Source organism: Melospiza melodia, chromosome 5, assembly GCF_035770615.1.
Source record: "Melospiza melodia melodia isolate bMelMel2 chromosome 5, bMelMel2.pri, whole genome shotgun sequence".
Lineage (NCBI taxonomy): Eukaryota > Metazoa > Chordata > Aves > Passeriformes > Passerellidae > Melospiza > Melospiza melodia.
In genome coordinates this window covers 89370019-89387611 of record NC_086198.1, presented here as the reverse complement: position 1 = coordinate 89387611, position 17593 = coordinate 89370019, and the positions used below count along the sequence as shown (strand labels likewise).

At 47.5% G+C, this 17593-nt stretch overlaps 1 protein-coding gene across 2 annotated transcripts in view; it reads left to right on the top strand.

Moving 5' to 3' along the window:
• Positions 1-17593, top strand: part of LOC134418837 (GDNF family receptor alpha-4) — a 74834-nt gene that overhangs the window by 42528 nt on the left and 14713 nt on the right. The window contains exons 2-3 of one of the 2 annotated variants that reach the window (XM_063157764.1): positions 13758-14036; positions 17045-17125. In XM_063157764.1, coding sequence (XP_063013834.1) covers positions 13758-14036; positions 17045-17125 — 360 coding nt within the window. The remainder of the gene's footprint in view (positions 1-13757; positions 14037-17044; positions 17126-17593) is intronic. The other variant, XM_063157765.1, reaches the window with a different exon arrangement.

Genomic DNA, 17593 nt, shown 5'->3' with positions numbered 1-17593 from the left:
TTCCCCTGCCAGGACTGGGCTCCAGGGGCTGTCTCCCTCCAGTTTCCCCAGGACTGGGCTCCAGGGGCTGTCTCCCTCCAGTTTCACCAGGACTGGGCTCCAGGGGCTGTCTCCCTCCAGTTTCACCAGGACTGGGCTCCAGGGGCTGTCTCCCTCCAGTTTCCCCTGCCAGGACTGGGCTCCAGGGGCTGTCTCCCTCCAGTTTCCCCAGGACTGGGCTCCAGGGGCTGTCTCCCTCCAGTTTCACCAGGACTGGGCTCCAGGGGCTGTCTCCCTCCAGTTTCACCAGGACTGGGCTCCAGGGGCTGTCTCCCTCCAGTTTCACCAGGACTGGGCTCCAGGGGCTGTCCCTCTCCAGTTTCATCTGCCAGGCCTCAGCTGAAGGACTGCCCTGCCTGCGGCTCTGCTCAGCTGCTGCTCCAGGAGCAGGCAGGATTCCCATGGAGTACCTGTAGCCCACCTGTAGCCCTGCTCCTGTCTCAGATATCTTGAAGCATCCCAGGCTGCACTAAATACCCACAGCTGGGCAGTTCCAGTGACACAGAAACCAGGACACCCATCTCAGGGGTGGAATGAAATGAATGCCAACACAATTATCAGAGAATCATGGAATGGTTTGGGTTGGAAGGGACCTTCAAGCTCATCTTGTTCCATGGTCAGGGACACCTTCCACTAGACCAGGTTGCTCCAAGCAGGCCTTGACTTCTTTTCCTCCATACCACCCTTACATGACAGGTAATTTACTACTTGCTTTATACTCTATATTTTATTTTTTAACACACTGCCTTTGTTGTTCATTTGTTGCCCATTTCTGCCCAATGCCTCAACTCAGCAGCCCTAGGGAAAACCAATTTATCATCCTGGTTTTGGAGCTACCCCAAGACATGATCCATTCATCTTCTCTCTTTCTCACCATGTTTCCACTGTTTTTCCTTATTCTGTGTCCTCCACATTGGTTTTATGCTTTTTATGACTCAGTTACCCAGCTGAAATATCTCTTTTGCTCTCTCTTTTATGAGATGTATTAGGAAAGACTTGCCAAGGCCGTGCAGATCTCACAGTGCAGCCTCTCCCTGTTCAGCACAGCACTCTAAATATTACACAGGGTACAGACACAAGGCTTGCACTGCCTCCACAGGTACAATTCTCACCCAGGTCTGATGATTAAAATAGAATCTCTGGTCTGACTGTCAGCCAGCTGATGTTCTGGGCAAGGCAGGCAGGTGTGATGAGAATCCCTCCTCTGTGTGAGGCTGTATTAATGCACAGGCTGGGCTGTTATGTGACTGTGCCCTTGTGCTGGTGTGGGATGGGAGTGTGGATTTCAGCTCCTTCTGGATTATTCATGGCAGGTCTCAGATTGTGAATCCTTGCATTTACAACCTCAGTGCCTCTCTGCTGTGGAGTCTTGTTGATTGCAATGTAAGTTCTCATGGTTTTGTGTTTTTGCTGTTCCAGCACAGCCCTTCCCCTCATGCCCTCCCACTCTCTGTTTGTAGTCTGACTGCCCCACCACGAGCCCCACAGGCTGTGGGAGTTGTCCCAGCTAAGTGAGGCTCTCCTCAAGCCACTGAGGGCACAGGAGTGATTCCAGAGGGTAACTGCAAGTAATTTGGGTTCTCTTGGTATTCCCTAACTATTTTCCTATATGTGTAAATACATATGTATGGCTATATGCCTAAATTCCAGTTGTCTTGTGTCACCCCTCACTTCTCACTGCCTTTTCCCTTCCTCAGCTAAAATCTTCTCTGGTTTTTCCAACTTGACTTCCTCTTGCAGTTTCAGTGTGTGCCTTATTCGTCCTCGCTTCTGATTTGGGCTTACAAACTCCAACCTTCGTGTCTAATATTTAGTGTCAGAGGCAGAAAAAGGTCAGTGAGACATGAAGGGATGATGGATAGATGCAATGACCTGTGCTGGTACAGACATGTACACAATTTTGTCTTTGAACCCAGGGTTGCCTGGAAAAGTGTCACTGGAGGACATTTATTGGAGTCCTGTGGCTTTGTAACGTCAGGAGGAGAATCTCTGTTCTTTGATTTTAATCATCATTAATCTTCATAAATCTTCAGGAGGGTTTTGCTTTTGTCTGAATGAATTTTGCAACTTCCAAAGAAAATAGAGGCGGGGGAGTATAATTGAGTGCTTGTTTAGTGCCAAATTCATCTTAAAGTAGAGAATGCAAATGGCATGGCAAGTGTTGAATTATATATGATTAAAACTGCTTCAGCCCTTGCAAAGAAAAATAAAAAATGGCCTTTTTATTCACCGGTTAATCATGTACAAAAAAAAAAATTGGATGGAACAAAAATGAATTTAATCACAGAAGAAGGGGTCACAGTTGCTGCTTGACACATGGCTGGGATCCCCATCATAACCATGCAGCACAGAGCATGCTGGCATTTAAGTGCTTCAAAGAGGTGCATTAAGAAGAGAGTTCATTGATAAATGACCCTTTAAAAACGGGTGAGATTCTGTCCTTAGCAATGAATGCTCAAGGTCTGCACAGTTGTCTTGGCCCATCTTGGCTGCTCTTGTGTTTTGCAGGCAGAGTTGGAAGGTTTTCCAGTGCTTAGTTATATGGAATGATGTGCAGGACAGATAAGAGTGTTGAAACTGCTGAAGGCAGGATCCAAACCCTGTCCATTTCTGCTAACAATTGTTGGTCTGGCAGCAGTTCAAACTCAACACCCGTGGACTTTTGTGATCCAGCAAGTGCCAGAGATCAAACGAGGAAAACGTAATTTTCTCCTCACTTCTCTACAGGAAGAGCAGGGGCCTGAAAATGACTGCTGGACCCCGCTGAACCAAGAGCATCAGACATTTTTAGGGCTGTTTGATGCCGTGGGCATCACAGCTCCCCCGGAGAGCTGGATGAACTCAGTGTTCCCAGAGCTCTGTCTCTGAAGGCATTGCCCTGATGTTGTTATTGGCAGCGTGGACAGGGATGCTCCGTGCTCTGCCTTCCAAGCTGCTCCGGGCACAGGGGAGGCTGTGGGCTGTGCAAATGGGCTCACCTTGCCCTGGAACAGCAGTTCCCTCAGATCCCTGCCAGGGATGGCAAAGGAGGACATGGGCCTCCAGCATGGGCTTTGAAAACCCAGCCACCTTTCTGCAGCTTGGTGTGTCAGTGTTTGATGGGAGCCAGTGGACAGAAACAGAGTGTTAGCAGCTGTGTTGGAGCCTGGTGAGGCAGGGAGGAGTTACCCAGGGAGTGCTGGCCAGGGACACCTTCCCTGTCCCAGCTTGCTCCAGCCCCAGTGTTCAGCCTTGAGGAGGGAGATGCCTGTTCTGAGAGAGCCACCCTTCACACAGACACAGTTATTCCCCTGCCATTTGTGCCTGTCTCCAGTGTGGTTTGTTTGATTTGGAGGTGCCTGTCCTCGTTTCACAATCCACAGCTGCCACAAGGAGTGCCCTGGAAGGTGTCACAGGGACAGAGAATGGGAAGGGACCATGTGTACAACACCCACAGCTCCAGCAGGGGAGGGAGGATGCAAGAGCTGCTTCTGACAGGTGCTTTTGTAAACAATTCCACTGCTGGGGATTAAACAGACCCTCCATAATCTGTTCCACTTTTTAACTTCCCATGTAACATTTTTCTTAATATTGATCTAAATCTCCCTTGCTGCACATTTACTCAGAATTACATCTCATCTTATATCTCACAGCAGTGGAGGGATATCTATCACTGTCCACATCTAAAATGTCTTGTTTATGTATTTGAGTGCTCTGATCTTGTTCCTTCACAGCCTTCATCCTAAACTACACAAATCCTTTTCTTTCATCCTCACCTCAGCCTGCAAACCATTTATAATTTTAATAAAATTCCTCTGGGATCTTGTCATCTTCCTTAACATGTGTTGTCCTATCAAAAGATGACCCAAACTCCAGCTAAAGCCTTAGTGGGGCTGAGAAGTACAGAATAATTTCTTCCCATGATAAACACATACCACTTGTGCCTCAGACCACATGTTTTCTGGTTTTCATCCTGTTTCTTTTCCCTGATCAGCCTGTGACCATCTCTGTCCCCCCATATCTCCTTTGCTTCTATTTCCTAGCTTTGCTTTTCCTTCCTGTCCTTTCACACTCACACTTCCCAGTGCCACTTTTGCTTCTGGTCAGTGTCATACTCCTGATTTCATACACTGCCTGGACCAGACCAAGATAATTTTGAATTCCAGTCTTGTCTTGCCCATTGCTTGTGACCCCTCCTCATCTTCTGTCAGCCACAAATTACAGAAATCTGTTCTCTATTCCATCACTGGAGCCATTATGGGAATATTGAACAGCACCAGACTCAGGACAGACTCTCAAACACCTCTGAGTCTGAAAATGTGCCTTTTCTGGTGTTGGAGCTCTGTGTTCATGGGCACCCACTTGGCTGTGAGTGCTCAGAGGCCACTCACACTTGGACCTGTGCCAAATATCTTGGAGAGGTCAAATGCCATGTCACACCTGCTTTCCTGGACAGTGTTATCCATGAGGTTGATCCATAATTCATCTGGTTCCTTTGCCTGCTTCTTTCTTTTTCCACTCCTTTGGGATCTCGTTCTTCATAAGAGTTGGAAAGATAAAGATGTTACCTTTCTACCATCTCTAGTAGCTCACATACACAGACTTTCTGACAGGGAGAATGTATTTCTGTGTAAGCAGTTCTGTGGCATGAGGGGAAATTTTAAAGCAGAATTTGGGGGGAAACATCTCTTATTCTGTGGAGAGTGTGGTGGGACATGGCAGAAGCAGCCTGGATGTCATTCTGAAGGTCTTGCCCAAAAGGGTCCATGTCCTCAAATTGCTTTATCTCCTTGGAGCTCTTGCCCCTCATCATCCTTCACATGTTCTGACCTGGGCCACAGCAGAAGTTCAGGATCTTGTTCTTGGTTATGCCAGAGAGGGAGAACCCATGGCAGGAATGCCAGATCCATTTCTGTTCCCAGTTTATGAGTCAGCAGCTATGGGGCAATGGATCACCAGCAGAACCACCCCTCTCCTCACCCTCAGCCTCACTCCAGCAACTCTTTTTTGGTCAACAGCTCCTCCCTGGGCTGCAGCCAGAGACTACAGCAGATGAGAGACCCTTGTGAGTGGGAAAAGATGTGAATGACTGGATGATATCTGGAAAGTGATACACTGCAAGGAAGTGTAGACCAGGGGGAAAAGAGAAAATAAAACAGTGTTGAGATGTCTTTAATAGCACTGGTGAGCAGGGCACAGAAATCTGTGCTGTCAGATCCTGAACCCTCAGTGCTTCAGCCTCCAGAAACGCTGCTCTGCTCATGAGGCAGAAGTTAAGGGGAGGGTTGGGACTATCTGCAAACACTGAACACAGTTTTTCAAAATAGAACTCAGTGCAATATGCCTGCCCCTGGGAGCAGCAGGAAAGAAGCACAAGTCCCTCAGATGGAGATCAGATCCTGAACAACTCAATAGGAATATTCAGAGAAAATGTTTTCCTTTGTGTACCAAGGGAGGTACTTTGAAGACAATAGCTGGAGATATGGGGTTTCTTCCTCCTGTGATCTGCCCCTCTTGGGTCTTTGCAAATTGCCCTGACTAAGAAGACTTTGTAAATCTGCATTTCCAATGCCCCTGATGGGACATGTTCCTTATAAAAATTTCCCTCTGGTTTTTAACTTGCTCCTATGGTTTTTGACAGGAAAATGCAAGAATTATTTAAAGGAAATGAGGACATTGCAGTCCACATAGACTGGGGGGTAGGGGAGAGGGCAGCAGAAGGGTCAAAAAATAGGGCATGGCAAAAGAAATCTAATTTGAAATGAGAAATGTGGGGTATTTGGGAGAAAGTGGAAGTGAATTGACGTATACACAGACTCTGGCCAAAGCCATGTGAGTACAGAAATGCTGCTTTGACAGCTAAGAAAGATTTGCAGTGTTTGGCTCCTGGAATTAAATGAGCTCTGTTCTTTCTGGGCTGTTATTCAGGATTCCAAGTGAAAGAGGAGTGCCAGCGTGGACAGGGAGTTTTGCCAGCCAAAGAGAGGAAAGCAAGCACCTGAGTCTGGGCAAGCTGTGCCAGAGAATTAGAGAATAGTTTGGGTTCTGAAGAGATCTTTAAAGGTTGTCTGTACAGCCCCCTGCAATGAGCAGGGACCTCTTGCACTAGATCACACTGCTCAGAGCCCTGTCCAACCTGATCTTGAATATTTCACCTCAAGATCAACCATCTGGCCAGTAAATCCCTCTGTGAATGACTCAGACAGTGTGACAGAACTCCTGGGCACTATGGTGGAATTGTTTTCTCAACCACTCTGCAAAATGCACCTTCATGTACAGAGGGATGCCTTTGCTGCAGGAGCTGCTAAAGAAAAATATTCAGGTAGGGGAAATGGATCTCAAAAAAAATTCACCTGTGAGAAGATAGGAAGGTGTTCAGCTTTAATTTTCCAGCTGCATCCATGCAGTTTGGGCAGTGTAAACCAGGAAAACAAGAGCTGAGAGCAGGCACTGCTGTCCTGGGAGTGTTTGAGCATCATTCTTGAGTGCTGGTGGAGAACTGCACAGGCCATGGAAATCTGATGGAAGAAATTTCTCTCATCTCAAACTTCATTGGGAATAAACTTCTGGGAGCCATGGCAAAGGAGAAGGCACTGCAGAAAGCTTTTAGCAGTGCCACTGGCAGGAGGCTTGGGAGCTGCATATCAATCCAGACCAGAGCTTTCTGTCACTGAGAGCACAGAGCACAGGTGCAAGGATTAGCAGTGTCAGGGCTACAGCCCTGAGGGATTCTACAGAATCTGTGACACCATGAAAATCCATTGCAGTGGCCACCAGTGCACAGGGATGGAAGAAATAGATTTGTGTGAAATGTGTCAGTAGTTTCTACCTTGGAGACAAAAACCATCGAGGCTGGGTCAGGTGTGGTGGACCTGTGGGACCATCCATGGCACTGAGGCTGCATTATTAGAGACACTCATATTATGTTACCCCGTAGGAAACAATAAACCTTTATGTGGCACATATGGGCTTCCAGAAGTGGTCATTTTTTACATCAGTGCACAGTTAATTAATGGGACTTTGCAAGATTTTGAGGAGTTGGTGAATGCCAGAACTGTTCAGTCAAATGATTTGAAGCAAAGTGGAGCTAAGGGAGTTAAAAAAATCTCAGATATTTAATTCTCTATGTGTATATAACCATTAAAGGCATTGAGAAAGATCTGGATCTCACTCTGCTGGACTTAAGCAGACTGCCTTTAAGGCACTGCGTGTTGTTAGCTGAAATTTTGCTCAGAAAGATGACTATTAGGCTGCCTTGCTTATCCAAACCTGGACTGAGAAGCTGAGCTTATCTTGATGCACGGATAGAGAAATAAAAATACATGTACAAAACCAAGTGATGTTTGAGGAGCTCAGTTACTTCAGACTCTGTGGCTGATGACTCCTGAATGCTGCTTTAGTGGCAGATGAGCATCAACTGCAACATGAGAAGGATTTTTGCTCGTAAAAGGAGAAGATGCAAAGAGTTTAATGATGAGGTTTCAAAGCCCTGTGGATCTGGCACTTGGGGACATGTGGGCAGTGCAGGGGGAATGGTTGAACTTGGTGACCTGAAAGGGCTTCTCCAACCTAAATGGTTCCAGATTCTGTGTGCAGGTCCAATATTAGACTTGAGGCCACAGAAAGACAAGGGAACAAACTTCTTGTTCACTGTCATTTCTCAGGTGAACAGGGACATATGTGAGCCCTGCCCAGCACAGGGGGAGATCTCTGGATGGGGAGCATGGCAGGTCAGAGGTGGGAAGATCACAAGGTGATGTGACTGAGCAGACCCCGGCAGAGTTAGACCAAAAAAGGAGCTGTCTCCTGGTTCTAGGCTTGTTTTGCTCTGCCTCAGCAGAGAATCTTTATGTCTTTACCATGGGCCAGGACACTTTAAAGTCAAATTTAAGTGGAACTTGAGGTCTTATATATCTAATGTAAGTACTTAAAGATCACCTCTGGTTCTTGAAACCTCAGTTGTCCTTACTGCTCTCTGCTAGATGTTCTCTCACCTTGGCATACAAGGAGCTGATATCCAGAGACCACCAGTTATCCAACAGGATGGGATAACTGTGGGATACAATGCACCAGTGTTGAGTCCCTGGTGATCACAAACCCCAGTCACCCTGTCTGGTATGCTGCCTGGCTTTGGGAGTGTGAGAAGAACCTCTGTTCCAGCAGAAATCCGGGACTGAAGCTTCCCAATACACCAATATCATGGTGTCCCCAGATTTCGGCAAGGAATGAATGTCATGGATCATTTTCTCTGCCAAAACTTGCAGCTGGTTGTGTGGTCTGTGTTTCAGACTCCCAGTATTGCAGAATAGCCTGTACCCACTTTGGGACTTCATGGATCCACAAAAGTTTTAAGCCTTCTTCCTGCTCTGATGGATTAAACTTATTTAAAATAGATACACAACTATTTGCAACCAGGTCATGCACTGAGCGTGATGGTCTGCATTTCATCCTCCTTTCATAAGAATGTTGTTTATAGCTGATTTGGTGGTTAGTCTGGCTGAGTCAGTCCAGCAGGATGGGGCATTCCAGAGGCATCTTTAGAAAACAAAGGCTGAAGCCTTGTCATAAAGGATGTGTTAGTGTAGGGGAGCAATGATATCTAGGGAGACTTTACCTCAAGTCATCATGAAGGCTTTCATGATGAATTCTGTTCTCCTTAAGGGTAATGGAGACATGATACAACTTGTCATGGTATCTGGGTGTCATGTATAAATCTGTGATAAACAGCCAGGCAGATGAGAGAAATGCTTTCTTTGGGTTTGAGTCCATACAGTGAGTGGTTATCTCCTACATGGATCAGCCATCAGAGCAGAAGGAAATATTCAGTGGGTGTTGCTGTGGTTATTTGTATCTCCTCAGTGCCTGTAAAGTCCTGTGTGGAGGCACAGATCAAACACAGACAAAAGATTGCTCATAACGTGGAGAGAAGGGGTGAAGGGTCAGAGCTGGAGGGACAGAGGATCGGGCAGCACATTTTTAATGCCTGATCAGGACACGCAGCACGTTATTGGCCTGAACTTTCCAGTATTGCTTTATTTGCTCAGACCCTGCATTCCTGAGATATTCTCAGCAAATTCCACCACCCCAGTGCTGGCTGGGAAGGATCACTAGGAGAAGATCCATTTGCAGTATGGGATTCCATTATGTGTGTGCTATGTTGGTAAAACCATCAAAGTCCACAGAGGACTGTCAGCAGGGAGTGGTGGTGTCCTCCTCAGGTGAGCTGCTCTGAGTTAACACAGGAAACACTGGGGCAGCCCTCAGAGAGGTGTTGGAGCATGGAACCTGCACTGAGATCGGGGCAAGACAGGTGGAAGGGAAGGAAACTTCCCCTTGTGTGGAGAGCAGCATCCCAGAGGAGGTTTCTGGGCTCTATAAAACCCAGGTGACAGCTCTGAGTTCTGGACAAGGCGTGTGGGATCTCATGGGAGGGCTGTTCTCAAGCAGGCTGGGGAAGGAGCATAGGTATGGCAGAGCTATTCATTGGGGCTGCTCTGCAGGTATTTCAGCAGCAAATGGGAAATTATATTTGAGCTGCATACAAGAGTTTGTTCCTTGTGATCCTGAGCAATTGGCTATAAAATCATTACATGAAAACAGAGTTTAAACAAGGTTTAGCAGGGGCCACCTGCATTCGCCACCTGGGCCCATTCATGCATGACTATTGGTTTATGGATAGTTGGGAAATACTAGAAATATTTCTTCAAGACATCCCTGATCCCCCTTTCTCCAGACTGAGCCCCTTTCCTAGTTCCCTCAGCTGCTCTTCATAGGACTTGCTGTCTAGACCCTTCCCCAGGTTCATTGTCCTTTTCCAGACATTCTCCAGCCCTTCAAATGAGGAGTGTAAAAAGATTCCCACTGAATTAATATGTAAACTGGAGGGGAGAGAAGGGAGATGCATCCCAAGGCCCCCAGTGGAACTGGTGTGGTTCCTGCTAAAACATCTAAAGCCCAAGCTGAGTAAGAAAGGGAGAGACAGGACTCCATGGTGCTCTCCAGGCATTTTATTCACTATTTCCAGCCCTCACAGAATCACCTTCACACTTCTGTACCCCAGACACAGCTGCACTTCCTTGAGAAAGGAAATTATGTCCTTGGAGGAGAGTCAGACCTGCTTGGTCAGCAAAGTGCACTTTGAGACACCTATCTGAGAGGAGCTGAGGGTCTGTTAAAATGGGAAGAGACAGGATTTTCTCTTACTCCCACACTTGAGGAGTAGCTCTGGGTGAATGGCACTGAGATAAGAGTGAGCAGAAACAGATGTGGAGCACAGCTACAAACAGGATGTGAAAATAAACTCATTACTCCATCTGCCCACCGTAAACAGCGTGAAATTAGCAGGGAGTGAGAAATAAAACTCCAGACAAATGGCTTTTTAAAGGGAGCAGAGGGAGCTGGAAGGGCTGCTATTAGACAAGCAGAGACTCAGAGAGCCCAAGCCATGCAGGGCTCCGTGCATATCCCAATTCCCTGGTTAGCCAAGGAGGAGGAAAACCCCGTGGCACAGAGCCTGCCAGGAGCTATTTTTGAAGGCAAAACCAGAAAGGCCACTCCATCTTTGGGAGAGAAGACTTAATATTGCTCTTGTCCCTGCCTGTTAGGAAGCACTATCAATTTTATAAGTCATGGAGATTTATCTTTTTCCCTAAGAGGTGCTGTCTTAATGTTGCATAAAATTACTCTCTCAGGGGCAGTGTGAGGAGAAAAACGTGGTGTTATGTTGTCTCCGTTGCAAAGACTCTGCTAACAATAAAAGCCCCTGAATGATTTGGTTTTTAAGTGACACAATTACGGAACGGGTCATTCATGACACTGCAAGTGGCCTCAAGCACCTCTGTCATAAGGTGTTTTATGCTGTGGGTATGGGCTGTAAATATTCACCCCTGGCCTTTGTTCTATGAAGCAAGCCTTGGTTTGAGGATATATTTACTTAAAATTTTGCAGGAAAATTTCTCAAATGGTCAATCTGCTTGATTTATTAAAGTGAGATCCCAAAGTGTTTTACAGCTTTTACAGGCTGGTTGTGTTTATAACCATCCTGGGGAGTATCTTCTGCAATTCATGTAGCGGAGAAAGGGAAGGAAGGTCATAATTTCTATTTTAACCTACTTTTCTAGCAGCTGACAGGACACTGACAAAGTCATCTCTTCTGGAATACAGCCTGCTGGGCTTTATCCTCATTCAGAGGAGACCCTTTGGAAAAAGCCAGACTAAAATAAGTGAAGTATTTTTTCCTTTATTCCTATGGATTCTGCTCAGACATGTTCTCTAGCTCATTTTATGAATCTCAGTGAATGTGCAAATTGCCCAAATGATATTTCAAGGAAACTGGTTCCTTGTGTTCGAAGTTCTTCAGTATATGATAGCCCAAGGCAGACTTTCCCACATGTTGGAAATAATTTCTCTCTCCACATTTGGCAGATCCAAACAAGCCTTGAGTGCTAAATAAACTAGGTCTATGAATAAATCAGGGGCAGGAGAACTCAAATTTGAGATAGTGTGAGATTTGAAATACCTGAAAGCTTGACATTGGCCATGAGGCACTTTGAAATAATCTGCAGTTAGATGAAAGGTTTTTCATTTGAGATTCCACTGGGATACTTCAGGAGGAAACCTCCTAGTGGGTTCACCCAAAGTTTGTAATAAACATAATTGAAGTATCTGAACTCCAGCTGCTACTTTCTACTCTAATCAAGAGCAACAGAGGCAGCTCCTTCGCAGCAAACACGCTGTGACTGCTGAGGGAACAGAAATGGATATCCTGGGCTCAAGTGCTCAACTGGGAGGTGCAGAAATTAAGGAGAGGTAGCAGTTGGAAGGCAGAAAAGGGGACTTTATGAAGAGATCTGTAGAGTCTTGGAGAAAGCAGAGATTTCATGAAGCCCTCAGAGATGGAGATCGGGGACTCACATTTTTCTCAGGAAGCAGGATTTTCTAATATTGTCCAAACTGATTCTCACCAGGAGCAGACACTCGAGGGAATCAAAAAGCAGATCGTCTTTTCTGTCCTTCCCCTTCTGGTTTCTACCCAAAGAGAAGACAAGTTATGTTAGAGACAGAGACTTCCTTTGGGAAGTATTGGAGAAATTCTCCTTCAAGGTCATGACAGCAGTTTCTGTTTTGATAGTACAGCAGGATCCAAAATTACTGTACGGGCACTGGAACTGATTCTCCCCTTCCATAAACCAGGTTTGCCTCTTCCTCACTCTCCCAAGCTGTGGAGCAGTCCTGCTTGTCCTATGCCAAATGCTCCAGACCATGACACCAGTCCCCTCGGTGCCACCTGGTGCCACACAGCCTCATCTGAGCACGGCTGACCCTGCCCTTTGCCAGGAGCAGCAATGCAGCCATGAGCCTTGGGCTGAGCACATCCCAGGAGCCAGCCTGGATGTGTCCAGCCTGCTTCAGTGAGGAGGAGCAATAAATAACACGGGATTGGTCTGCTCCTGGCACTGAGGCACAGCACCACTGAGCCCTGATGAGCTAATTTATTGGTGTAGGTGTAGCAATGCCATCTTCCTCCCATGCTTTGGACTCTCCAAATGGAGAACACAGCATTTTGTGTTGGTAAAGGAACTTTGAAGACAATTTACAAAAGCTTGGAAAAAGCCAAGACAGAAACAGTGGGAGTCCTGGGGAGACGGTGACAGTGAACAAGGGCCAACTCCTGGGATATATGTGGGCTGACTACATGTCAAAACACCCACACAGAGCCATTTATAACTCCAGGAAGGTATAGGCACAGTTAAACCATATTCAAGGAGCAGAGGCCAGGGTCTCTGTAACATAGGGCTTCTGTTAACTTTGGAGGGCAGAAATGAGATAGAGAGCTGGGAAAGAAAGGATTTGAAAATATTTTTGTTCTCCAAGAAGGAAAAATCAACCACCAGGAACTGGTCAAGTTTCTGTCTCTTATAATCCTGCTACCAGGCTGATCCTGTCATAGAACCATGTCATGATTTGGGTTGGAAAGGACCTCAAAGCTCATCTGGTTCACCCCTCTGCAATGGGCAGGGACCCCTCCCACTATCCCAGTTGCTCAGAGCTCCATCCAGCCTGGCCCTGAACACTCCCAGGAACAGGGCATGCACACCTTCTCTGGGCCCCCTAGAAGAAGGAGACTGCGTGTAGCAGGCTCCATGGAGTTGGCTAGGGCCCCATGGCAGGCCAAGACTTAACAGTAGGAATTGCTGAGTCATGGTGAGACAGCAAAATAAGCTCCTGTCTTCCACCTCTCGAACCCTAGCTTATCTCTGTAACCCCACAGGTCACTTTCCCCTAACCCCTAGTACTGTACAAGTTTGGATCCCCCTATACCCTATAAAAAGGGGCTGTTTTATTTAGCCCATTCAGGAGAAGAAGAGCCGTCGCTGGAACCCTTCACAGACCCCCACAATAAACCATTGCTGTGGAACACCAGGACTTCTCCTCTCTCTCTTGTCTGCTTCCACCCCTAGCCCTCTGGTGCTTTTGGCAAGCAAGAGCTGAAATCCTAAGAGAGCTGATAATCACTAAAGAGCTGAAATCCACTTAGCTTGCCAAAGGTAGCCACGGCTTCGAGCAGCATGGGTATTTGGGCACTCTGTCTCCAAGAGGGACTGAGTTATCTGGATAGGACTGCCTTGCTTGGGGATAAGCCTAATCTGAGGACCAGGGGTCCTTCAGCTGCAGGGGACACGGGCCATTTCCCGCGGGGCTGCTCCGTGGCGCTGACCATCCCTCCCCTCCCCTTGCAGCAGGCATGGCAGCGGCCGCGGGCCCCAGCAGGGACTGCCTGCAGGCGGGCGAGGCGTGCACCACGGACCCCGTGTGCAGCGCCAAGTTCCGCACGCTGCGCCAGTGCATCGCGGGCAACGGCGCCAACAAGCTGGGCCCCGACGCCAAGAGCCAGTGCCGCAGCACCGTCAGCGCCCTGCTCTCCAGCCAGCTCTACGGCTGCAAGTGCAAGCGCGGCATGAAGAAGGAGAAGCACTGCCTCAGCGTCTACTGGAGCATCCACCACACGCTGATGGAAGGTCAGTGGGATGGGGCGCTCCTTTCTGATCATCTTCGTAAAAGGTAATTGTTCGTGGGCTGTTCTACAGAGGTCCCCAGCTCTGAGGTTGCTGCAGAATACCCCTGCATGATCCTGTTCTGTCTCAAGACGCGCTGATCTTGGAGGGAGCAGCATGAAGCTGTGTTGGAGGGGGTTAGGTTGGGTATCAGGAAAGGCTCTTCCCCCAGAGGGTGGTCAGACACTGCCCAGGCTCCCTAGGGAATGGCACGGTCCAAAGGCTGCCAGAGATCCAGGACCGTTTGAATAACACTCTCAGGCACAGAGTGGGATTGTTGAGGTGTCTGGTAGGGCCAGGAATTGGAGTTGAGGGTCCCTGTGGGGCCCTTCCAACTCAAGAGATTTGATGATCCTATTGATCCCCATGGTATTGACATTTGGAGAAAGCACTACTGAAAACCTGAGATGCCTCCTTCCTTTTCTTTTTTTAACCCAACCTCACTTTTATGACATTCCCAATATACATTGAGATCTTTTGCTGGAGAAATGCACAGCATATTTTGTATCTAAGTATGTTAACCAAGACCATAAACACTGTAGATTTTATAGAAACACAACATAAAACACAGGCATTGAGGAAAAACAGCACGAGCTTCAAAAAAATCACTCTTAGAATGTCTCAAGTGTACCAGTGTCTTTGTGTTAGTGAAGATTTGGGGCTGGTGACATCAAGTTGGAACTTAAAGTGTTCCCAGAGCCAGTATTCAATAAGTTTGGATTTTGACTTTTTTAAGAGTCACCATAAAATTGCACCTCAGTGACCATAATTCTTCCTTGTCAGGCTGGTGAGTATTTTATGCACCATGAAAATTAAAATGGGGAATAAAACAGACCCTTCCAGCCATGGGCTGTGAAGTAGATTAATAAAACACTGCTGACTGAAACCTGAAAGGAAAAGTGCAGGGGTGAAACCACAGGCCAAAAGGCCAAGCAAAACAAAGGGGATGGATTCTGCAGTGCACAGGATTGCCAGGATGGAAACTGGTTGATCAAATTCCTGAGAAGCTTCCAGGTGCCACAGCTTGCAGGGTGCAGAGCATGGTGCTATGAACTGACTGGGCAAATACAAGACCTGAGCACACTGCAGTATCTGGCCTTTCCCGTAATTATGTGCCAGATTTGTTTCCATTGAAGGGAAGTCTGGGGAAGAGGTGGCAATCCGGTTTCTCCATTCATCTCAGTGGGTGGTGTTACAGCTCCTTCCCATCTGACATTTGTGGCTCAAACTTGGAAACAGGTCACCTGTGACATGGCTGTGTAGGGCAGTGCTGTCATGAGGGTTTCCAGCTCTGGGACACACAATGGTTTATGTTGGAAGCGACCTGAAAGACCCTGAAAGTTCCAAGGCCCTGCCGTGGGCAGGGAGAGACACCTTCCTCTAGAAGGAAGAGAAGAGAGAGGCTGGCAAGGAGTGCTGAGAGCAGGCAGGGGCCAGCTCTGGGTCTCCAGATTCAGAACAGGAGTTTGGTGCTGGATGGACTCCCTGCCCAGTTCCTTGGGATTTCCACCTTGGGAATGACTGGGAGAGGGCTGCTCTTGGAGGCTGACAACAGCTCTACTCCACTTCTCCCTGTCATGTCCTGAGCCCCACGCTTTTTCAAACAACTGACTTCATTTGCAATGCAGATTCGCACACCAAACTTTTGATTTCCTTGCCTTAATTTCCCCAGGGAGATATATTTCGTAGCAGTCCCATGTTTCAGAGTCCTTACACATGTTTAATTGACTGAGAAAGGAAGCCAATCCACACGGTTCATGTAGAGCTTTGTTCTCAATCAGACATACCCAGGAGGCTGCAAAAAGCTTCCTAGAAGCCCTCTTGCAAAAACAATTGTGGAAGTGCGTGCTCAGGGAATTTACAAAGCACACTATTTACTCAGCTTCTCTTGAGCATGCCGGTGTTTAGCCACCTTCCCACTTAGAGACACAATAACATGATGACAACCCGATAACAACTCTCTGATAAGGTGCTTTATCATCAGGACAGAAAACTGCTATGCTGGAAAATACAAATGGGCCCCTCTCTAGTCAGTAACGATACAAGATATTTCAATGAAGGTGTAAAGCTGCCTTGTAATGTGCTGTGATGATTGCACAGGGCTGTGGACCCTGGGAGCCATTTCTTGCTGCCTCTGGCTGCAGCTGGAGGTTAGCCCATGCCCAGAGCATGGGGTTGGATAGTCCTTTTATCCCAGACAGTACATCTGCTGCTGCTGTCCACATCCATCTAAATGTCTAATAAAAAACCAACAGATACTGAGCTGTTTGCTTCAGTAATATTCCATGGTATCCATCAGGATGATGGGGCATTACAGACCATTGCACAGATGAAAGGGAAGCACCAGTTGAATAAAATCAGGCTCCCAGAGACTTAAAAACAACTAGAGGAAGTTTCTGCGGGAGCTGTGGGTCATTAGCTTTGTGCTAAGGGAGAAAAGGCTGTTGGCAAGGACAAAGGGAGAGGTTACAGTAAAGATGGAGTGTGTCATCACCCACATAATCCTGTGCACAGCCCTGTATGTGTCCTAAAAAGAGGTGAGGTGAGGACCTTTGACCCAGGGAGGGACATAGAAGAAACTGCAGTAGTGGTGATGGAAACCCTGTGTGTGTAGGGAGCTGGTGATTTGAGCTCTGCCCATGAGCAGGAGCCTGTGCTACAGTCTGGTGTCCTCTCTGGCAATCCCTGCCGTGTGCCCCAGAGCTTGAGCTACAGAACTCAACAGTTCCTGACAGGCTGCCCCACTCCAAAACGGAGATACATTTTTAAAGCCAGTTCCATTCTATTCCCTTCTCCAAGGATGTGTCCACACACCTGTTCCTATGGCTCCGAGTGTCCATTTACTCGTGGCCTTTAGAGCATCCCCTTGCACCCACCAAACAATATCTCACTGCAGATGTGGAACTTTGTGCATCTCAGCCATCCCTCAGGAGCCTCATCTGCCTTCTCACCAGCTTCTCTCTTCCTCCCAGGCATGAATGTCCTGGAGAGCTCCCCTTACGAGCCGTTCATCAGGGGCTTTGATTACGTCCGGCTGGCCTCCATCACTGCAGGTAGGTGTGTGGGAAATGCTCTGACACCTCTGTGCAGACAGAGAGGGCCCTGGCTGGGGATCAAGGGCTGCAGGCAGGGAAGTCCTTTGTGAGCATTGCATGGTTCAGGTCTAGCAGTTGTTTTTTCCAAGAAGGTGCCTCTGATTCCTTTGCTAAACTGTTACATGCTCTGGGAAAAGCTGCTTGTGATTTTTGTCTTTGGGGTGTTTCATGTCTGTACCATGAAAGACTGGGACTTGATACAAAAACCCCTTCCAATGACCCATCCCAGGCACACTCATTCTCCATAGCAGGTGGATGATCTGTTCCATGCAGACAGGAGCTGCTTGGGCGTTGTTAGTTTGAGAAGGTGCTTCCACATCAGTCAAGGATCAAACTCTGCAGGAAAAGAGGTCGATAACTCAACCTGTGTGTTGATCCCAGCCACAGCCTTTAACCACCTGCCCTGAGGGCAACCTCAGGACCCAG